The sequence below is a fragment of the Mauremys reevesii genome, linkage group 1, assembly GCF_016161935.1.
Source record: "Mauremys reevesii isolate NIE-2019 linkage group 1, ASM1616193v1, whole genome shotgun sequence".
In the NCBI taxonomy this organism is placed as follows: Eukaryota; Metazoa; Chordata; order Testudines; family Geoemydidae; genus Mauremys; species Mauremys reevesii.
The window spans coordinates 252,820,922-252,844,873 of NC_052623.1; the positions used below are offsets into that span (position 1 = coordinate 252,820,922).

At 48.6% G+C, this 23,952-nt stretch overlaps 1 protein-coding gene across 7 annotated transcripts in view; it reads left to right on the forward strand.

Moving 5' to 3' along the window:
* The window catches only part of WASHC1 (WASH complex subunit 1), a 74,097-nt gene that overhangs the window by 45,953 nt on the left and 4,192 nt on the right, over positions 1-23,952 (forward strand). For all 7 annotated transcript variants that reach the window (XM_039547538.1, XM_039547511.1, XM_039547522.1 and 4 more), the window contains 6 exons: positions 10,567-10,678; positions 11,267-11,413; positions 17,179-17,315; positions 18,255-18,390; positions 21,034-21,238; positions 21,949-22,104. In XM_039547538.1, the coding sequence (XP_039403472.1) occupies positions 10,567-10,678; positions 11,267-11,413; positions 17,179-17,315; positions 18,255-18,390; positions 21,034-21,238; positions 21,949-22,104 (893 nt within the window). The remainder of the gene's footprint in view (positions 1-10,566; positions 10,679-11,266; positions 11,414-17,178; positions 17,316-18,254; positions 18,391-21,033; positions 21,239-21,948; positions 22,105-23,952) is intronic.

Consider the following 23,952-nt stretch of genomic DNA (forward strand, 5'->3'; position numbering starts at 1 on the left):
CAAGACAGCATATATTAGTCACTTGGAACATACTATTTTAGGGTCACAGGGTTAGAATGGTAGAGTAAAATGTTCATGCATGGCTCTCTCGTAGCTTGCTAGCCTCTTCTTTTTTCGGTTCGGTGGGCCCTTCTTTGCCTTGGTCTGAAAGGTAGACTCCCTGCTTGCAGAAGGTGGCCTGCCTTCCTCACTGGTCCTGGATCCTATCACCTCACTACATGGGGCAGCCCGCATCCTTGGTGTTCACGCATTTTGTCTCCCTTGCCTGGTATTAGAAGTTAATGTCCAGTCAGCGGTCATCCCTTGCCTTTCCAAGGTAGCTCCATTCACATGTTGACAGTTGTTGATAGGCATGTCTGGGTTGGTATGAAAACTATGTGACAGATACCCATCTCTTATTCCCCTAATCCATGAAAGAAATGAACCCTTTCGTTCCCACTAGGTAACAGTACAAAAGTGAGTGGGGGAGACAGTCACACATTTTTTCATAAAAACAATACAGACATTTCCCATGTTCTCCACAGGGTGTCAAAGGTTTTTCGTGGGCAACTAAACATAACCCCCCGAGTGCGTAAGCAAGCACTGTGATCTCCTCAGGGGAGGTGTTGGGGTCACAGCTGGAGGGTAGAAGATGAGCCTATCTGAAGGAATGTTCATTTGCAATACAGAAAAGTTGGAGAAATACTTGGGTACAAGTAGGCTTGTTACCAAGCCTTTGCTGCTAGAGTTAACCTTTTGAGATAGAACTGGGAGCTGAAATTAGAAGCACAGATGAGGAAAGGAACATGTCAGTCAAGGTGTTGTGTTTTTTTTTTTTTTAGAGACAGTGATAAACTGGCAGCAGGAATGAACTGATAACCTGTCAAGCAGGGGCTTTGAGTTATTGGGAGAGGATATTTTCTGGTGCTGCTGGACTTACAAATCCTGGAAAAAATGATGAGGGATCTTGACATTTAAGAACTAATTGGCAGTAGTGATCACAAGATAGTCATGAAGATCTCTGGCACCAGAACAAAAACAGCTAGAAAAATGTTGTCAGAAAAACTTGGAACGGTAGGGCAGGGAGGAGTAGAGACTGATTTAGATTGATACAATGAATTTGTAAGAGGGGTTAATTACTACAGCAAATACATAGAAAGAAGTGAACACGTCACCAGGAAGAACAAGGACTTGGATACCATGATGATGGGCAACTCTTTAAAAGCCCAGCTGGCCCACTTACCAAACCTGCTGGCATCCAAACTGTGCGGGAGGGAAAGACAAAATGACTGGCCCTCATTAGAAGGTGCAAGTTGAAAGGGGACAGAAACAAGTGGGAGAAGAAAGCCCGAGCTGCTCTGGCAAAACTGTCTGTGTTTCTCTTAGGGCTAGTCTGCACTGGCAATGTTAAAGAGCTCTCCCAGCCTTCTAAAAAACCCACCTCCACAAGGGGCACAGCTACCAGTGCTGGGAGCACGGCCCCCAGCGCTGGTGCACTGTCTACACTGGCGCTTTACAGTACTGAAACTTGTTGCACTCGGGGTGTGTTTTTTCACATCCCTGAGCAAGAAAGTTGCAGTGCTGTAAAGTGCCAGTGTAGACAAGCCCTTACACAGTGCAGGTTACAAGCTCTGTGCTTGTGGGATAGGCTGCTTTGCCATGGCAGGCCCTTTCTCTGACTCGGGCTTGTCTCCTCCTGAACAAGCTAACTTTAGTTATACATGGATGAATCAGTGTTTTTATGAAGGATGGCATTTAAATTATACACTTAGACTTACAGGAGTTAGTGTTCATACCAGGACCATCTTCTGATAGCTATATTGACTGGCAAAGTGTTGAGGGCTTCAGCTTATCAGTACCATGCAAAGAAAGTGCTGTTTGATCACACACTCCATCAAAGGGTGGGAGAATACCATAAATAAAGCAAAGGAGTTCATTGGTGAGACCCCAGTTTGAGGACATCTGAAGGGGGTTACATCTTTGGTCCAGAGAATGGGGGGGAGGGGTGAATAAGCTTAAGCCTATGGAAAATCTTGCTATTTATTTACTCTGTGCACTGTTGTTATAGCCATGTCCCTCCCAGGATACTGAATATTACCTCACCCACTTTTTCTCTCTATTTACTATTATTTAGTCTGGAAAAAGAAGTAGGTGTAGGAGAGATGCATTGCAGTGCAGAAGTACTTTAAAAAAAAAGTGGGGTGGGGGGGTTCAGATTTAGTCAAACCATTACAAGTAAGCTGCAGCTGGAAAACATGTGGCCACCTGTGGGAACGTAACAAAAAGAAAGCTCAAGCTAAATAGTGGCTAGAACAAGAGCCTGGAAATCAGAATTGCTGGGGTTCTATTGCTGACGATCATAGCCTGGCTTTTCGACTGGGGGCATGTAACTCTGCTCGTTTGTGTCAGAGGTATTGAGGCTTATTTAACATTTGGGAATTGCTTTGAGCTGCTGGGATGAAAAGCAGTGAAATTCAAACCATTATTAGATTAAATAGACAGAGAGGCCTTTTTCCTCAGAGGGTGATCAGCATGTGGCGTTCTGTCCCAGGGAGAAGAAGATTCCACGTACTAGAATTTGGAGGTAGGGGGAGCAGAATGGCTAGTGCTTTGAACACGGGTTATCTTTTTTTATTTTTGTACGTGCATGGAAAAGTTTGCTGTCAGTACAGCACCTAGCACAATGGGGCCCCTAGGTGCTACTCATAAGAAATAATAACCTGTCATGGGATCATAAGATTTGCACCAGACTGTATTGAACAATTGGCCCATCATGTCTGGTATCTTTCAACTGGAGGATCTAAACGTGTTAATGAATGAAGTCTAATATACCTGTGAGGTAAATATTATCCTTTTTTACATGGGGGAAACTGCAGCAAAGAACCACATGCCTGAAGTCATGTAGAATGTCTGTAGCAGAGCCAGGAATTAAACCCGTGAGTCCTGGACTCCTTGGACTCCAGCCATGAAATAGCCCTTCCTCTAGGGTGTGTCTACACTAGATTTCCCTCCGTTGTTAGCACAGTATGCGGCTCCCCGTGGATGTGCTAGTTATGAAAACACTAGTGCTTAACACCCTGGGCACCACTGATGAGAAATGCTAAACCTGATGTAGACTAGGCTTAAGGTGCTTAACAAAGGATTCTGATTCGTGTGTGCACAGGATTAACCAAACTGTCAGATTTGAGATTGAAAAGGAATTTCTCCCCAGGATGTATTGGGAAATACCACTGGAACCCTGATTGCAACAGTAAATTTATAGCTGCTGATGTGTGTGGGGTCGAGCCCTGGGAGGGGAAGATCCTTAGTGGTGGGCTGTGAATAGGACAAAATTGTGGTAGCCTGGAGTTTCATTTAGGCCTGGTCTACACTGGGGGGGGTGAGTTGTTGATCTACGTTACGCAACTTCAGCTACGTGAATTATTTTTGAGAGTGAAAACATACTCTGTGTAATGTAATGCACACAAGATCCTGCTGCATGTAATCTCGCAGTTCTGATCTGTGTGAGCTCTGAAAGGAAGTTTGGGCTCTAGAGAAATGGGACTATATGCTAACACTTAGACACCTGCAAATCAGGCTCAAGGAGTAATCAAAGTGTGATAAACATTAATTAGGGTAATAACCAACCCCTTACTGGAGGAAGAAATGCTGATTACGTTATCTCACTTAGAATTTCATTCTGTCAAGGATGGTGCTAGATGACAGGTTTTGATTACACTTACTCAGACATGAAAAAAGACTCTAAAAAGCTGCTTAAATGTGAAGGAGAAAGAGAGCAGAAGGCAAACAAGCTACATTTTTTTTTCTTTAACTGAGTGATTTAACTTATTTGACTTTCTGGTGAAAACTCTTATTCACTGCCTTTCAGACTTTTGAGGGGAATTGGTATTTTTAATGGACTCTGAATGCTTCCCTGAACAACCATAAATTGTAAGTGTCTTTGCAGCTTTTTTCTCTTGCCCATTCCTCCACTGTTACATGGAAATGCTGGCTGGCGTGGCAGAGTGATTAGAGGTTAGAGTGTGGGATTGCTTGTCAGGTGTCCTAGAATCTATTTGTGACTCTGCCATGGATTACTGCATGACATGGGGTGCTTAATCTCTCTGTGCTCATTTATCAATCTGTAAAAGGGTGTCCTGCCCAACACCCAGAAGTATTAAGGCTTTACGCACACTTCAATCCCTAGGTGCAGAGCTTGCTCAAGCCAATCTACTGCCCTAAATAAAACTTCAGTGTGACACCCCCATCATATCTCCTTTAAAGTTTGCAGCAAGGATGGGCTCCCCATCTGCCCCCACAACCCTTCCAGTGGAGCTGCTCAGCTCATCCACAGCGGGACCCAAGCACTCCCCCCGCCCACCTGTTAGGCCCCCAGCAGCATCTAACTGGCCCTCGCACCTTGAGCTCCTCCTCATCTAGACTCTTCTGTGGAGGAAAGTTTACTGTCACTTCAGAATTGGGATCCTTGTTCCACAGGTGTATCTTGGGCACAGTGTGAAGACAAAATCCCATTGACTGTATATTGGCCAAGGCAGCAGCATTTTGTTCTACTTACTTCTTCCTCCAGGCCATGTAGTGCTCCCCTCTTTGCTCTGGCTAACACTCTGTTCACCCCTTCAGGGCCTCTTCCAGAGTCATGCAGTTGTTATAAAATTCAGGATGCACTGAACCAGGAGCTACTGCTTCTAACCTTTGCCTCTAACCCGCCCTCCCACTGAGAAGGGTAATTTAAGCAGGGCCTTCCCGTTTTATTACCTTACAAAAACTTTTGGTAAATGTTGGAACTCCTGAAAAAGCCAAGGGCTTGTAGCGTTAACCTGACAAGTGCATGTAACTGATTGGATAACTCTGCTAGTATCCCCTTCCCCTCCATGGAGCTCTGTGCTGCCACTCATGGAGTCACTCAGTGTGAGTGCCCAGGACTGCAGCTCAAGCTGACACGGAGCCAGAGGCTGGCTTGTCCCTTGTATATACAGTACATTTTTAGGGAAAAGTCATTTAATACTTCAGCTGCTTTATCCTCGTGTGCACCCTCATTTCTCATTCCATTCCGTAATGTTCTTTCTCCTTGGCTGATCGCTTACTTTTGTGCTTCAGATATAAAATTGGAGTTGCTTGGTATTCCAGGGAGATCTATTCACAGCCTCTCTTTGCATTTCTGATAATCCTCCGTATTTGTCTAACTTCCCCATATTTCTGGTCTCTCTTCCCCTCTTTGGGTGACCTCTTACCCATTGAATCTGTCCAGGACCTAGTTACTGATTGTGAATCACCCTTCTCTGCCTTGACCCATCCCACATATAGCTGAACCTAAGGCTTTGTCTGCACTTGCAACTGAATGACAAAACTTTTGTCGTTCAGAGGTGTTAAAACACACACACACACCAAAGACAAAATTTTAGTCAAGGAAAAGCGCCGGTGTGAACAGCGCTTTAGCTACTGCCGCTTGTTGGGGGTGGAAGTTTTTTGCTGGCCGGAGAGCTCTCTCCCGCCAACAAACAGCGGCACTGCGCACCTTTTAGCGGCATGGCTATAGCAACATAGCCATGTTGCTAAAAGGTGCGTAGCGTAGACAAAGCCTAATAAAGTTTTTCCTCAGGCTGTTTTACTATGGGGTGTGTCTTGAAAGTCCTCTGTCCTGCTTTTGTATCTTTTCTAGTTCAAAAGTTGGCATTGAGACATGCTTTTTGGAAGCACCTTCCTTCACATCTGGTCCATCTCTGATCCCCTCTAATCCCATATAAATCACACAGGCTTTGGCTTCAGGGACTGTTGGTTTATGATTGTCCTGTCCAGAGTCACTTTCATAGGAAATAGGATTTTTGCCAGTGCTGGATTAGACTATTGGTCCATTGAGTCTAATGTCCTGCCTGTAGCAGTGACTGCTGTCTGATGCTTCAAATCCTCTCCCCATTGGAGGGGGATGTATGAAAAAAGAGTTACAATTCTAAAAGCTCAGTGTTGAGGATCTCCCAATAAGGATACGAGTGGATGCACAGGAAGTGCTGTTGTGGAGAAACTGGCCATTGACTCACTGGCTGTAAGCAGTGTCAAAGAGGTGGGTTTTGAAAGGGATGGGGATAGGTGAGATGGGGATAGGTGAGATGGGATGGAGTATTCCCATCATCTGGTGTGGCAGGAGCAAGGAGTTCACCTCTGACAGAAAAGAGCTTAAAGGAGCAAGTTGGGTGCAGGAACAGATGAGATCTGTGCTAGATAGCTGGAGGGCTTTGAACGTGGAGTGGTGTGTGTATCTAGTGAAGCTGTGGCAGTTGAAAGGATGGGTTTAAAACCCATCTGGATTCTAAATCTGGATTTAAAACTAATCCATTAGAAAAACCTGTACTACCTCCCCTAAGACAACTGTTTTTGGGTGTGGGGGTATGGTTATTCTGGTTTTGAGCTAGGATCTGTACTTAAATATGGGTGATGTGGTCACATGCCTTGCTCAGACACTTGCTCAGACCCTGCACGTGGAGGCTCCATAAGAGTAGGGGGATAGATCTTGCTGCTTGCATGCTCCTCTCTGGAGCTCCAAAGTGACATTGAAACCAAGAAGGGAGCGTCTCAGGCAGAACGGAGTACTGAGAGCAAGATCACTAACAAACAGCAGTGACTAATACGAGCACAATCCGTTTAAATATGAATAGCACTGTCTGCTGTTTAAGGTTCAGATGGTGCATTCTGTTTACATGGACCAATCCCAGACCCGCAGCTACCTTTTTAAAAAAAATAAAACCTTACGCTTACCCCTCCATTTTAAATACATGGCTAAAACTTACCTAACACAGCCCTCAGAGTAGAGCACTTTGCCCCCGGAAACGAATGGAAGAGCTCTCCAGCCTGTCAAATGTCCTGCCTTTTCACATGCGTATGGCCGCCTCCCGGAAGTGAGCTCTCGTATCACTGCAATAGAAAGGTTGAAGCTTCCAGAGAGTTCTTTAGTGGGAGTCTTACTTTTGTATGTGTTTTTCAATGGATACCTGTACAGTACAGTCTTTCTTAGGGAGAACACTGAGCTTTCTTTAAACTTATATATATCAGTGTAACTTGAAATTTAAACTCAGAACATTGTAGTGTAGTGTAACTTCTAGGTCCCTACACATGTGATGGGTATTCAGTACATTAGTCGAATTGAGGTGACAATCATTTTTTTATACTTCCCTTGCTCAGCAAGAAATAGATTAATTCCTGAGGATTGTATGTACTGCTCCTGTAATAGGTGCCTCTAGCCATACCACTGCAGGCTAAGCTTTTGTCAGATCTGCCAAACTCAGCAGGATTAGGCCTGGTAAATCCTGGGATGGGAGATCACAAAGGAAAATGCAAGGTGCTTCAGGGAATATCATTGGTGATTCAGTACAGCATACTCTTATATTTGAGTTGGTATTCAGCAACTTCTCCAGGGGAGGGCTTGCTGTCTCCAAGTGCTGTCTTTAGATGGGATTTGAGACAGAGGCCCTGATAACTTGTGATCATTATTTTTTAAAAACAAACTCCATATTTCCTTTGCATGCAGTTTTCATCTTTACTTCCTGTCCTAGTTGTGATAGTAAGTTGTGCACCAGCTGCCATATATAATCCATCTAGAGATGGCTACATTTCAGTGATTCTTATATAAGTAGGGCTTGTAAAGTGCTTTGGCGGAGAGGTGCTTTCTTCTCTTCTCTCTTTCCTGCTCTCTGACCACTGTTTGTGTGCAATAGTTGTACTAGTCATATGTGGCTTACTTGGGAGAGAAATATAGCCACTGTTTCTGTTGTGCCAACAGGAAACAAATACTGACATGTTGACCATCATAAAGTACTTCTTTGAGCTATGTGACTTTCATGATGCTGGAATGCAGGCCAGGGAAGGAAATGGAGCTATGGGAATCTCCACTCCTGTAAAACATGGCGAGGTGGAAAATCAATGTCTGTAAAACTCAGATTATTGAGGAAAGAACCTGCTTCCCACCATCTAAATGTTTTAAAAGCAATGAAAAGGTGGGGAATTGGTAGTGGGATAAAGTCACCTCCAGGCCTCTTAGAATCTGGCCCAGGTTGTGGAGACAATAAATCATTCCTGTCTGATGACCTGGAGTCTCTGTTTAAGCCATGCACCTGTGCAGGCATCCCATGGAGCTGCCAGCTGGGAGGGTAGAGGGTAGCACTCCAGGGCTCTAGCTAGCTCTGCTATTATATTGTTCTCCTCACCATAGTAGTTGAGCCCCTCACAGTCTCTGATGTATTAATCCTTGCAACAACTCTGAGGTAGGGAAGTGCTGTCATCCCCATTCTATAGGGAGGAGCAGAGAGCACAGACGTGTCCTCCTAGGCCATACAGGGAGTGTTTGGCAGAGCCAGAATAGACCCCAAGTCTCTGGACTCAAAGTCCAAGTCCACCACATTAGCCATAAGGCTCCTCTTCCCTGGGCTGCTTTCAGGGCTGTTGACTAGCAGGAGGGGGATGCTCTGGGGCTTCCCTTTCCCTAGTTGCTTCCCGTGCCATGGCAGTGCTCAAGGGCACCTCTTCTCACAGCTGCAGGCAGTGGGGAAAGGGACTCAACTACTCTCCCTCCAATCAGTCTGCATCGCTCAGTGAGGAGCAGGACGTGGGATGGAGAAGGGGTGATAAGGAGAAGTGGGAGGAAGGTGAGTGAATGAAGAGGAGATGGTCAAATGTGAAGAGAAGAGACTGCTGCTGTGGGTCTGAAACATGAGCTCAGGCAGCCGTTCGTTCTGCTTGCAGATAGGGACACACGAAACGGACAAATCAATACAGCGTCTGCGAGAAACTTGCGCTGCCTCAGCCTATCAGGATTCTGTGAGGGAACTAACAGAATAGTGGCACAAGGAGAATCAATACGTTATATTTGAACTTTCAAAAAGCCTTTGACAAAGTCCCTCTCAGGAGGCTGCTAAGGAAACTAAGTAGTCTCGGGTGAAAGATAAAGTCACATCATGGATTTTAAGCTGGTGAGAGAGGAAAGCGAAGCAGAAATAAACGGTCAATTTTCATCATCAAAGGAGGTTAATAGTGAGGTGCCCCCAGGATCCGTACTAGGAACAGTGTTAATCAATACTCTTATTAAGGATCTGAAAGAGGTGAACAGTGAGTAGCAAAATTTGCTGGTGAGACAAATGTTGAAGATAATAAAGACTAGAGAGATTGTGAAGAGCTTCTGAAGGACGTAGCAAAGTTAGGCAATTGGGTAATGCTATGACAGACAAAATTCAGTGAAGACAAATACTTTGTAATGCACACTTAAAGGAGCAACTTGAACTGCTCAGAGGAGCCATCAGCGTATAAATTAACTGGGACCACTCAGTGGAAAGGAAGGGTGGGTGGTAGGAAGGGAATGAATCTGGCCATTGGGCTTGTACCATAAAGCCACTACATAGTCATAAAAAGAACAGGAGTACTTGTGGCACCTTAGAGACTAACACATTTATTTGAGCCTAAGCTTTCATGGGCTACAGCCCACTTCATCGGATGCATAGAATGGAACATATAGTAAGGAGAGAGATACACATACAGAGAACATGAAAAGGTGGGAGTTGCCCTACCAACTCTAGGAGGCTAATTAATTAAGATGAACAATTATCAGCAGGAGAAAAAAAAAACTTTTGTAGTGATAATCAAGATGGCCCATTTCAGACAATTCACAAGAAGGTGTGAGGATGCTTAACATTAGTGTAATGGCCCAGCCATTCCCAGTTTCTATTCAAGCCTAAATTAATGGTTTCTAGTTTGCATATTAATTCAAATTCAGCAGTCATAGGAATTGCCAATCTGAAATAAGGTGATGGTCTCAGTCCTGTTCCTAGTGGTCAGGTGACCATGTCATATTGTAAGATCTTTGGGACAGGAACTGTATCACTTGTGTATTGTACAGTGCCGAGCACACTGGTGCTTAATAATAAATAGTGCCTAGCTCTCATGTGGTGCTTTTCATCCATAGAACTTAAAGCACTTTGAGACTGATATCTTTGTAATGCTTTTGAAAATGCCTAATGAAAAGCACTGTAAGAGCTAGGTAGTGGTACTGATATTCCAAAGGAGGTTGGTATCATTATCCCCATTTTATAAATGGAGAAACTGAGGCACAGAGTGGGGTAGTGATTTCCACAAGGTCATCCCGTAGGCAAGTGGCAGAGCTAGCACTAGAGCCCAGGTCTCTGGAGTCCTAGTCTAGTGCTTTAGCCACTATGCCATGCTTCCTTCCCTTTTATTAAAGGATTTTAATAATAAAAAACCACTCAGCAGTTGATACCAATTGGACCTCTTGATAGCAGTCTCAGCAGAGGGCCAGGATTCACCAGCCTGGTTGTTCCTGCTTCCCCTGGCCTTTTTCCATTTGGGTCAGTCAGCAGTGAGGGGAGCGCTGCTCTGGCTATACCTGTTTGCAGAAAAATGAAGGACTTAAATCTCTAGAGCTGTCAGGCCAGCATGTTTCACCAGTGCTAAACTTACCCTGCCGCAAAGTGCAGTCTGCCGAGAGCCATGTCCTTCCCCCTCCGGCCTGAGCATGTGGGGGTACTTGCTTTTGCAGAAGTGTCTCTGGATCCTGGATTCTTACCCTAGGGGAATGTGTTTACCCCTCAGAATCTCCCAGCGGGTGGAGGCCAGCCGGATGCAGCTGCAGGCAATCGGAGAGAGAGTCTCACTGGCTCAGGCTAAGATTGAGAAGATAAAGGGCAGCAAGAAGGCGATTAAGGTAGTGGGTGCTTTTCACAGCCGCCTTTGTAGGCTGCACAGTTGTCCACCGGGTCTCTTCCCACTCACTTTCTAGTCTCTGGATGTGAATTCACTAGCAGTACAGGTAATCTGACACACATGGGCTCTCCAGTCAGAGTCCCTCTATCTTGGCAGGTCTGCCCACTGGATGAGAGCTATGGTATGAACTCCCGCCCTGACATGACCACCCCTTCACATGGTATGTCTCTTCTCTCAGACCCACATATTTCTGGCCTTGAATAGGAAGGAGTCTCTCAAGAAAAGGTCACCCCCTCCATTTCCACTCTCTTGGCTCTCTCAAAATCCCATTTTGCTGAGGAACCCAGGACACGTTCTTGTTAGTGAGAATTGCATCTTCACCATCTTTAACCCCTTACACCTTGTTCATCCAGTTGGAAGCTGCTATTGTAGCATCTCACATTCAACCCCTGCCAATCTTGGTATCCAAACAGAACCGTGTGGAAAATCCCTGTCCTATTGCCCATCTCCCAGCCCCATTGTGTTGATTGTTTCTGGGATGCTGGAATGCTCTGCCGATAGGATTTTTAGTTTCTTCCTCTCCCGGCAGGTGTTTTCCAGTGCCAAGTACCCTGCCCCAGAGCGGCTGCAGGAGTACAGCTCCATTTTCGCTGGTGCAGAGGATCCAGCCACACAGAAACGGCCGAGGCACAAGATTCAGAGCAAATACAGACCGCTGGATGAAAAATCCCTGCAGGTAAGAGAGTCGAGAGGGGAGGCCCCCTGGGTGAATGGGTATGCAGTTGGAGGGGGATGAGGGCTGGAGGGGACTTGTTACTAGGGGCTGAAGGCATATGGGTATATGGGAGAAATTTGGGGATGGGCATAGGCAAAGGGTCTGGTCTGTTTTCCACCTGACTTGACAAGACACGTGGGAGCATGTTCCAAAGCTTGTGGAACGTGTGAGGATTGTGCCAGTGGAAGACTTTCCTGGCCCCTCAGTGGTGGTTACTGGCTGGGTGTGCTCTGCGTGGGAGGCTGTTGGGTCCCCTCTCCGGACTCTGGCACTCTTAGCGCAGGCCATAGCTACTCACCTTGCCACCTGTGTTTCCATTTTCTTATTTGGTTTGAGCAACCTGATTGTTTCCTGCAGTGGCATTGACAGCAGCTGCCGACTCTCCTGAGTGTGTTTTGTTGTGTGACACAGGGCAGGGGAGAGCCAGGGTGGTTGGGACCTGCATGGGCTGATGGTCTGGGAGGATCGGGGGAGCTTTCAGGATCAGTTTGTCAGATCATAGTTCTTTATTACACAGTAATTATGTGAAGGAGAAGAGGGAAGTGTCGTATATGTGAGTCTGTGTGGAGGAGAAAGAGGGGAAGAGATCTCCTCTTCTAAGGAGGCAGCATGGTCTAGTGATTACGGCACTGGGCTGGGAGTCAAGAGACCTGGGTTTTATTCTCAATTCTGCCACTGACCTGCTGGGTGACACTGAGTAAGTTCCTTCCCCTCCCATGCTTGTCTATTAGACTGTAAGCTCCTCTTGGCAGGGACTTTCTTGTGCTGTTAGTACAGCACCTAGTACAATGGGAGTCTCTGTCAGCTGAGGCCTCTGTCATCACTACTGGTATTATGGGAGCAGGCAATGCCTGTAACCAGTGATGCTATTAAAGGCTAAGCTTAGATGTGTAGCTATTGGCAAATGACCCAAGATCTCCATGACATTCCCCTCTGTGCTGTGATCCTGTGGTGGTGAGGGGAGGGCAGCCTGTGAGTGGGGGCCTGTGGGATAGCCAACAAAGTGGCTTAGAGGGAGGTGTTGCCTGGCGGTTCTGAAGCTGTTAGAGCTCGAACACCCCAAGGAGAGGAAGAATAACTCTGTGCTGCTCTCTGAGGAGATGGCTAATGCACGATGCTGGGAATTTTATCCAGTGCTGATCCCTGCAGGGTAGGGATTAGCCCAGCAACTCCCTTCCTAGGGTGGCTGCTCACACATTCCCATAATATCAGACTTCCCAGTACTTTCGGGAACCCCCGCCAGTGTGACCCCACCCCTCTCAGAGTGACCTCACCACCCAGGAGGCGCCATTTTGAAGAGCACATCACCCCTGCCAGCATGACCTCTTGTGCACACGACGTCATGCTGGTGGGGTGCAGTGGCGCTCTCTTCGTCAGGGTGTCCGGACATAACTGCTCTTGTCTCAATACTGGATGGGGAACAAACCTCAGAAAAGCAGGACAGTCTGATTTAAAACCAGACGAATGGCCTGCCTGTCTCCTCTTCTCCCCTTGGAAGTACTTTCCTCTTCTTTCTCTTCCTCGTGTGTCTCAGCCCAAAAATAAAGCTGTCCCTGAATAATTCAGTGCTATAAACTTTCCTGAACTTAAAAGGAGTTGAAGCCTCTTCCTGCAAAGCAGCATGAATATTTCAGCCAGTCCTCAGAACTTCCCAGGGAAGTGGAGCTGCTGGCTGGGCAGGCAGCTGATAGCTCACCCAAGCTGGGCTTGTGCTTCCCTTGTTGTGGCTTCAGAGTAGCAGTTGTGTGAAAGCTGCTGATGGCCCCTGGGCAGAGACTGCTTTGAGTCCTGCTGACTAGAGGTCAGAGCCTGCTGAGGAGCTGTATCTCAGTAAGGGACATGCAAGACTTTCTCCCTCCCTCGCTTCCAGAGCCAAAGAAGCAGCTGCCAGTCTATGTCCCCATGTGCCATCTGCACTTTGTCAGGGAGGGGCAGTGCCTCTCTGGCCTGGGAATGACATCCGAGCCACCTAATCCCAATCATTTATTACCATGTATGCTGTACGTCTATGTCAGCTTCCCCATGGCGGCTCCGTCTGTCTGCCCTCTCTTTCCACCGCCACCTCACAGCCGTCTGCAGTGCCTTCCTTTTCCCTGCTCTGTGCTGCCTCTCTGCACCCGCTTTCCTACATTGCACCTTTCTGATTTCTTTCTTTACTTTCCAGGACCAACCCCCAGGGTACGTGTGCACACACGTTACGCTCCGGTAGTGCCTCACTGGCCCTCTTCCCCTGCACTGGGCTACCTCTAGCTCCCAGCCCTTGCGCCCTCCTTTGTGACTGCTGACCCTTCTGCATTGCTGGCTTCTGCCCACTCACCCACCTCAGGGCCTGACTTCGCCAGCTAGCCCCATCCCTGGCCTTGTCTAGCTGCCTCCTGGGGAAGCTCCCTGGAGGGCTGGATGGGGGGTGGGCAGAGAGGCCTAGTGCTGTGTTGCCAGGTGGCTGTTGGTTTATTAATGACAGGAGGGGTCTGGGCCAAGTGGCAGCTGGCACGCTGTGTACGGCTCAGTATAGTCAGAGTGCTGAGTTCGTTCCAGGGATCCGGCTTGTGTGTGGCTGTTTGCAGCTGGGGAGCGAGACTGAGGCTCTCGCAGTAATGAGACATGACAAAGGAAAGTCTCATATTGGTATTTATGCCCTCCTCAGTTATTCCAGGCTTTCAGCGGCGGCCTCCTTGCCCATTGTCATATGTGACGAGGCCCATTGCTGTGCGTTACATGCTGAGAGTAGCTGGCGGGGCCTTCCCTGACTGGGCTTCATATCTGCTGTATTGCAGGAAAGCCCCGGGTGCCTTTTGCTGCCGTCACCATCACCAAAACTTATTTATTATTTGTGGTACTGTGACCCCCTCAGGAGCTCCAGTCATGGACCAGGAGCCCATTGTGCTAGGTGCTGCACAGACACAGAACACAAAGAAAGGCTGGTCCCCAGGGAGCTGACAATAGACAAAAGATGGATACTGACTGATGAGGGAGTATAAGGACTCAATGAGGCAGAACTTCCATTCGTTTTTGCTGTGATGCCTACAAAAAAATGTGATGGTCAGGCTGCTGGTGTGCAAAAGAGAGTTTTGAGGTGGGATTTGAAGGTGGACAATGAGGTAGCTTTGCAGATGTTTATAGGGGCCACCTACAACACATGTGGGGCAGTATGGGAGAAGGCACGAAGGTGCCTGTTTGAAGATTTAACAAGTGCGCAGCAGAAATGCCAGAACTACCGTTGCCCGCACCAGTTTAATATGGCCCACTAGTGCATATGCATGCTATAGTCATGAATTACATGAGCACATTGTTTTTCAGTGGGACCCTGCCCCATCCAGTGCACACTATGGGCACATGGGGAGGCCAATCAAGGTTGCACAGATAACAATGACTATGGCATTTCCTGACTTTCAAGTGCTTGAATTTGTAACCGAAATAATATTCTTTTACTGTATGTTTTTGTATGTAACTTACTTAGACTCCCTAAAGTCCCTAACAGGAGACAGTATTAATAGGGTGACCAGATAGCAACTGTGAAAAAACGGGACAGGGGGTGGAGGGTAATAGGCACCTACATAAGAAAAAGTCCCCAAAAAACAGGACTGTCCTTTCACAAGGAGGATGGTGAAGCACTGGAATGGGTTACCTAGGGAGGTGGTGGAATCTCCATCCTTAGAGGTTTTTAAGGCCCAGCTTGACAAAGCGCAGGCTGGGATGATTTATTTGGGGATTTGTCCTGCTTTGAGCAAGGGGTTGGACTAGATGACCTCCTGAGGTCTCGTCCAACCCTAATCTTCTATGATTCTATGATAAAAACGGGACATTTGGTCACCATAGTATTAATGAAACTTGGTAACTGGAGAGTGAGAGATGAAGTCCTGTTATAGGTTAATATATTTGAACTTTTGGCTATTTAGGAAGAGAGTAAATTGAAAGACAGCAAATGTAGGGCCCTGATCCTGCCAGGTCCTGAGCTGCCTGTTCTGCTAAATGTTTAGTGCCCTAGACTCCCACTGATTTCAGTGAGTGGAGTATGCTGAGCATATTGCAGCATCAGTCCTTTTAAAACAGTTACAAGAAAAAAAATTATGATGTGGTTTCACCTGTGGAAATCGCAGTTGCAGGATATTACTGAGGTAGATATTATAAATTTCAAAATAAGATTAGATCTTTGTATAAAAGTGTCATTTGCAGTTACTTTAAGTAGCACAAAAATTACAAGGACTATATAAAGCCTCATACTTCAGGGGAATAGTCATGCTTTGTACTTTTTATAAATGCCTTAGAAGGATTAGACTTTTTAATAAGTAAATGTGAGTAATGGTTGATTTCTCACTCCACCCAATAAGCGACACCCACCCTTCCAGTGCTAATTGAAATTTACAAAAGGGAAGTTTTAAAAAATACATTGCTTGAGAGCTTAGTGTGTGAGCAGTTCTACCGAAGACGTCAGGATTCCATGATGCTTAAAAATTAAACATTAGGAAATGAATATTAATGACCAAATGGAACTTTATTTCTGAATCTCTTTTGAATCTCCACTTGTACAGTCACTGAAGAACAATTTACATCAGGCTTTTTTTATTTGCTGCTAATGGCCCATGCCGCATGGTTGTGGTCACTTTAAATATGTGAACAGTGAAAATATGAATCTGGCTAATTGACTTGATTGTACAAATCACTTCTGGTTTGAGGGTTCATCGCTTCATCCCTGTGAGACAAGGGCTGTGCCCATTTTATAGCTAAGAGAAACTGACAGGGGTTAAGTGAACTGGCCAAGCCAGAGGCAGATGTGGAACACAAGTTCCTTGTTCTAAGTCCTGTGCTCAGTCCAGTAGACCTGTGGCCTCTTAAGCTGGTCAGCAACTGGGCCCAGGAAGCAATAGCCCTTCCCCTCCCCTGTGGTACGGTATGTGATATACAGGAGGTCAGAGCAGATGATCTTGTAGTCCCATCTGATCTATGTATAGTACAGTTCACCTAAGTACATTATGGAGGTTGTACATCTTCCCCACAGCATCAGGCATTGGTCTGATCTGAGATGGCAATTCCCACGTTCTTTAAAAGTGAAGTCGTTCAGATGAAATAACTCCCTTTCTAAAGGGAGTTCTATACATTATGTATGAAGCTGTAGAGCTGAGAGAGAGGAGATTTTGGTTCACTGGAGTTGAAAAGTCCTGCAAATCTCCTGGGCTTTGTAAATCCATCTGGCTCTCACACTCTTCCCTCCGCTCACCCTCTCCCGCCTGCCCTCTTAGTTGGTGCTGGCATGCGTGCCTTTCTCTCCCCGCACCCGGGGCGGGGGCGTCTCAGTAGGAGGAGAGCTGAAGGTGGCAGAATTGACAGGTCAGTCCCAGAGGGAGGCGCTGTAGATACTGATGTAGGAGCGCTGGCTGTGTGGACATGCACAATCACTCCAATCCCAGCCCCTCTCAGGAGGAGGCATTGCACAGGATACGGTAGGTTAATGGAAGGGCTGTGGGGCTCAGTCCATAAGAGGTGCTTGCCACAGAAATTCAGGTCCAGGTGATTTGTGTACAACATCTTAAAGGCACTGCTGTGGCTTCTCTTCTGAAACATGACCATGTCTGTTGGACATGGAGCCGGTGTCCTGCCTGGTGTGAAGAAGGGTAACATAGCAGGGTGACTATGTGGAGCAGCAGCGGTAGCATGTGGATAATGGAGAAGGCCACCAGAGGTGCCACGCATTCCCACTGTATTGCCACATGTTTATTTCATTGCAGGAGAAGCTCAAGTACTTCCCAGTGTGTGTGACCACAAAAGTTCATCAGGAGGATGATGCAGAAGAAGGTCTTGGCAGCCTCCCAAGGAACATCAGCTCCCTTAGCTCCCTGCTGTTGTTCAACACCACCGAGAACCTGTGAGTGTTGGAGTAGCACCAAGCAGCTCTGCTGCCACCGCCTGGCCTCTGATGTGCTGCCTCCCCACCGCGGCCTGCCACTTTATCTGGGGAGATGCTCTTGCACTGAGGGGCTGGTGGGTTGATTCCCCTGAATAGCAACCTCCAGCCAACATCCTTTCTTCCTCACCCCACTCTGAGTCAGAGCTGTTTGTTACTGTCAACATCTGACCCAGCATGTGCCCCTGGACACTTCTCCTCTCCTCCATCATTACTTGCCCAGCACCTGAATATTTTCTCTGTTCCCTGTCCTTCCCTCTGTCTCGTTTGCTTATCCAGCTACTGCCACATCTCCCTCCACCTCTTTGCCTAAACTTGAATGGTCACTTCATTCTCACTACTTCAACTTCCTCCCTGACTGAATCAGTCCCTTGCAGTCCTTGTTTCTCCTGTTCTCCTTGAGTGGAACAGTGCTTGTCAAGGAGGTCTTCTCCTGGTCAAATCTAAGGACGCCCCCATGGTGCTTATCCTCCTTGATCTTTCATCTGCTTTGGACAGTACTTCCCTCTCTGCTCCTGGGGCTCTTGATGTTCTCCTTCCTGGCTTTCTTCCTCCCTCTCACAGTGTGTCCAGCACAGATTGGCATGCTAGGCATGCCCTGCTCTAGACAGTGGTGTAACTGCTGTCCCCATAACATGGTGTGTGGTGGGCAAGGGGAGAGAAGCTTGGTGGACTCCAGATGGTAGTGACAGGTGTTCAGGTTCACCCTGCACTAGCCTGCAGAGTGCGAGGTCAGGATGGGGCGGTGAAGAAGGGAGGGGGCACACCTGTGGGCGATGTAGCTGAGTGGAGGTAGTATTGACTGGGACATCAGGAAGCTGTTTCGTCACCCCTTAACGCCTGGTCCCTTCCTCTGGCTGTTCCCTGAGCTAGAACCACTGAGGATTTCTCCATCCCCAGGTACAAGAAGTATGTCTTCCTGGATCCTCTGGCGGGAGCGGTGACCAAGACCCATGTGACTCTGGGAACAGACACTGAGGAGAAGCTCTTTGATGCACCCCTCTCCATCACCAAAAGGGGGCAGCTGGATCGGCAGGTGAGATGCAGCAGCGGGTGGGGCTGTACTTGCTGAGCGAAGGGACGCCATGCTGCAGACAGCACCGTGCTCATCCACTAGAGGAGAGCTGTTTTTTGTAGGTGCAGGAGTTGACGGGGGGAATGGCCCAGAAGGAAGATCTTGGGTGATGGGCAGTGGGGCATTTCACCTGCCTTAGTAACCTCATTAGGGTTTGCGTGTATAGTCCTTGCTGGACTTGGTGGATGCAATGAGAATTCTACACTTGAGGGCATGGGTGCCAGGTTTGTATAATTTTGGTGGTGCCCAGAATGGGTCCAAATGGAGCCATCCCATCCATCGGATGGGCCAGGGAAACTGCCCCAGGCTTTGCGCTTTGGGAGGCCCTGTGATTCAGAGGGATGTGGAGTCCAGGGCGGCCTTGGGGGTTAGCAGAGGGCCTGGCGCCGGCAGCAGTGAGCGACCTGGTCCCCACCCCACCCTGCCCTGCCAGCTCCCAGCATCGCCTGGGGGAGGGGACAGAAGGCGGAAAGAACTGGGGTGCAGGCCGGGGGAAGGGCTGGAATGGGGCTGGGAGGGGACAGAGCAGGGATGGGAAGAGGTGGGGTGGGTGCGGAGCAGGGCCAGGAAGAGGCAGGATGGGGGTTTGGGGGAACGGGTGAAGTGGGGGCGGGAGCAGAGCAGAGCAGGGGTGGGAAGAGGCAGAGCAGAGCGGGGCGGATTGGGGCCAGGTCAGTCACTGCTGCCAGCGCCAGGCCCCCTGGTTGTCCCCCAGGCCGCCCTGGACCCCGCGTCTCCCAGAAGCGCAGGGCCCCCCAAAGTGTGGGGCCCAGGGTGGTTGCCCAGGTCCATCCTATGGATGGGATGGCTCTGAAAATATAAGCCCAAACATTGATGGAGTTGGGCCCACGTTCCTGAATATTGGTGGAGCACGGGCACCACGGGCCCATATAACTCACCACCTATGTCTGAGGGTTGTGTTTCTCCAGGCTCTATGGAGATTTGGCGGGTTGGGTAGTGACAGCGCTGATGTGGCCTCCTCTGGTGCAGGGCTGGCTCCCCCGATATCACATCTCTCCCTCCTGCACTGGCCTGCTCAGAGCCTGAGCTGCAGAAGGGGTTTGTGGCAGGCATGTGGAGTAATGGCAGTTTTATTTGAGCTGGAGAAAAGCAGGAGCTATTCTGAGTCCCTCTTTCTGGTCCCGAGGGGAAGGTGTTAGGAGGAGCAGTTTCCCCCACCCTCAGGTGGAAAGTGGCTGCAGTGTGATGCTTGGGAACTACCAAAGGAGCGCTAGGCTCTTAAAAAATTATTGGCTGTTCAAATACCCTGCGTTTCACCCCATTGGGAAAGCCTGACAGGACTGTTATCTCTTTAATATGAAGTGCCCGTGGCACAGCAGGAGACAGGGCTGATGGAAGGAGCAGCCTGTTAGCTGGAGGCGGGTAATCACAGCACTGGTATGTTGTCAGAGATTTCAGATAATGCCCTCAGACTAATCTAGCTGAGTTCTTTATCCCCTCTCGTGTGGAGCAATCCCTTGAGCAGGGCTGCGCTCAGCCCAAGTGTGGAGAAAAGTCCAGCCACGGAGAGCAGCCCACGCCAGCTGACAGTGCCCCGTGATGGTGGTGCTGAGCTGCTCTTGACCCCGGTGTCAGTCAATGGGAGGGGAAAGAGGCAACGAATGGGGCAGGGTCTCTTCTGCCACTGAGAGGGTAGCAAGTCTGCATCCCTCTGCAGACGGGCTGGTGTTTGAATCTCTCTCTTCTGGCATCTTAAGTAAAGGGAACCTGCCAAGGAAATAGAAAGAATTGTGTTGTGCCCTTTTTGAGGCCTGGAGACCAGGAAGCGTGTTAACTCTTTCCTGCTTGGGTTTTTTCCATCGAAGAAAAAGGAATGTAAAGTCCAATCTTCCCTGGCAGCTTCGGAGGGTTTCTGGGAGGTTTATTGTGAGCTCTGGAGGCCATAATTGAAGAGATGGCGGTGTTAAATCTTCAACTCAAACTTCCCTTCTCTAAAATGCATGTTCGTCACTGGAGTTTGAGTGGAAGCAAAAGAAACTAACAACATGTCTAAAGAAAACCCTTTCCCTGCTGAACAACTCAGCTTCATCGTTAGCCCTTGCAGTGCCATTGTTTCATCAGTTGTCCATCATCTTCTAGCCTGAACAGGACCAGAATTTCTGATGGAAATAACCCTTTGAAGGAACACGGACACCAACACGCAGACACCCCTCCAGAATGGAGCAAGAAAGGGCACAAACCCACTTTTTGCCCCTTTGCAAGTTGCTTTTAGCGCACACATTTGACACTGGAGTAACACCAGGGATGCTGTTATCCCAGAGTGCAGACTGAGCTGATGAAATATCTATGTAGAGTGCTGAGGATCTGCCAGGAAGAGTACATCTACAGTGCAAAGAAAAACCCGTGGCACTGAGTCTCAGAGGACTTGGGCTTGTGGGGTTTGGGCTGCAGAGCTAAAAATAGCCGAGTAGATGTTCAGGGCTCTGAAACCTGGTGATGGCCCCTTAGTGAGAGCCACCAGGAGAGCTGACGGCAGCCCACATGCCACTGTCTGCAGGCTGCTTCCCTTCCCGCAGTTACTGGCTTTTCTAAGGGAAAACAGTCTCCAGACGCCCATGTACCCTATGTATTTCTGTCTTCCAGGTAGCTGAAAATTACTTCTACGTACCCGATCTGGGTCAGGTGCCTGAGATAGACGTGCCGTCCTACCTGCCAGACCTGCCTGGCATCGCTGCTGATCTCATGTACAGCGCAGACCTGGGGCCTGGCATTGCACCCTCGGCACCCAGCAGCGCTATCCCAGAGCTACCCACCTTCAACACCGAGTCCGTGGAGAACTTCAGGCCAGGTATTTCAACTCCCTTTGTCTGGGGCTCATCTAGGCGGTGGCGGGAAGGCCGCTAGGATGAGGCGGAGATGGATAAACAGGGAAAGGAGTTGTGAGCAAATAAGTATTTGCAGATGCAGACTTGCCCCGTGGCAGGCCTCAGAGGCAGGGATTGTGACTTCTCCCCAGCACTGACTTCTGCGTGGACCCTGGTGAGGACCTTGTTAGAGGCCCCAGCAGGATTAAAGCTGGAGGAGTCCTTGACTTTCTTGGCCAGCTTCATGTGCGTGGGCCAAATCTAGCGCCTTCCCTCCCCCCACAGACAATGAGTGTGCCCCTGGCCTTTTGCTGCACAACCTGTGGCAAAAAATGTCAGCCCCTCCCTCCTGCCCGGCTGGGAAGGACAGGAGCGTGTAAGCACTTGTCTTTTGCTGGCAGCCGGTCAGCCTTGTTGTGATGAGAAACTGGTAGGTAGTGCCACCCTGACTACACATGGCAAATGGGGGAAGAGCCCCCTGATGCCATGGGCTGGCTCTGGAGCCCTGCTCCCTGTCCCCCTCTATAACAGCAGGGCTAATGCTGCCCGTTCCGGCCGCACAAAGTGCTGAGGATTGTTAGTGGTGGTACTGTCGTGGGGGAGGGCTCTGAGCAGCCGCGCGCGCTGCGGGGATAGTGTCTTAGCAGGTAATGTCCCTTGGTGACTCTTCACACTTCTCCCTTTAACATTTCAGGTCTTCAAGATGGTGTACTAGTGCCCCCGCCCCCACCTCCGCCTCCTCCACCCCCTGTGATACCAATTAGTGCTCCCCCACCCCCTCCTCTGCCCCAGCCTGCCTCCCGTTCCAAACAGCCAGCCAGCGAGGAGAGCAGCAGTGCAACGTCTGCAGGTAAGGACTGAGCTTTTGCTATGGCTTGTTAGTTGGCAGGATCTAACCTTGCAACTTGGCCCCGCCCTTTTCCCTGGGCCAGCTTTTCCATGGCAACCCCAAGGCTTGGGCCAGCTTTTCCAATGGCTCTTCTCTCCTTACAAGCAACGATGAAAATTCAGTGGCATGCTGGCTGCTTCCTCCCCGGTGCAGAATCCTTCAATCTGCAAATGGGACCGTCACTGCGGCCCATTGGCTTGAACAGCCAGCCCCAGGAGAGTAGGCTGAGTAGACCTTGGTACCCAAGCATAGGCTGCAGAGAGACTCGATCTAATAGTGCAGTGGTTCTCAACCAGAGCTCTGGGGCCCACTGTGGGGCAGGGCACAGGTTTCGGGGGTCCACCAAGCAGGGCCAGCACGCTGAAGCCTGATCAACTTGGCTTCACAGGGTCCCCTGTGGAGTGAGGCCCAGGCAACTGCCCTGCTTACTACCCCCTAACGCTGGCCCTGATGTTTATATGCAGAAAAACAGTTTTTCGGCACAGACGGGCCATGGAACTTTTATAGCATGGGGAGGTGGGGGTGGGCTCAGAAAGAAAAAGGTTGAGAACCCCTGCAATAGTGGATGTTCACATGATCATCAATGGAGTGCACTGCGTGCTGGGAGCTGTAGTCTCTGCTGTCCACACTTCTGTATTGAATGAGTGGACATGTGCTCCAGTTTAAACTGAGTGTGGTCCTCTGGTTTCTTGCAAGCTACCAGTGCAGCCCTCTTTAGGCACCCTGGTTTAATATAGCAGTGTGGAGTATAAGCTATAACAAACCGTTTGTGCAGCACTATAGCTATTAAAAGCCCTATCACTTAATAGGACACTATGAAGATATGCACCCTTCTACTCTGTAACTAACAACTTCAGCTTAGTTAGAATGGAAATAACGGTCATTCTCCTTTCCTTTTCCCTTGGTAGTCTCTCCCCTTTCTGCATCTCTCCCCGCAGGGGCAATGGAAGCAAGATTAATCAGTTTTACTGTTCTGGATAGTATTGGTTTACTAGGGAATCTCCTCTGAAGGTTCTTATGCATTAGCAAGATGCAGCTATGCTTTGGGTGCAAATACTTTCTACTCATCCTCACTTAATTTTATAGAATTGAATAGCTTAAAATCTTCATGGACCTTTCTATTGGCTTTAGTTTGATACAAACATTTGTCACAAAAACCCTATCTCTTACAGTGTCCCTTTGATAAGGTCCGGGCTGTTTTCTCTTGGTCCCACAAGGAAGTGAATTTCTTAAAACAGGAGCAATGCAAAAAAGCTGCCTCCAAACCCAGGGAAGCAGCAGTGTTTCTGCTTTCAGGCTATGAAATGGTTGAATTAGTTTGGGGTTACACTGCTCCTTCCTCTGGAGCATTTCGTACTGGCCACTGCTGGAGATGGGGGCCCCAGATTAGATGGATCGCTCTGATCCATTCTGGCAATCCCTGTGTTGCTAACTGGGCAGGGCAGGGCAGGGCAGGTCTTCCTGGAGAGCCAGTGAGTGCTGTTCCCCTGTAGGGCAGAAGGCTCTCTGGAGAACGGTGTCAGATGGTCAGTTTGGGATCAAGGGACAGAATATGAGGGTGCGGGGCAGGATTCTAGCTCAAAGCCCTTCATCTGGCAGCACCCTGCACAGCCCACAGTATTCATCGATTTATTTTAAAGGCTTCCCTGCATTCTATACACTGCGTCATCTCCCGGCGACTTGGAAAGGGCACGTGATGAGGTGCCACCGCTCTTCACTCTCTCAGGTTTCACACCCAGGCAGGTGGTTTAGGGTTTAGGTTTAGCTAAAGCAGCAGCACGTAGAGTGCCTGCTGTTACTTTTTAGTTG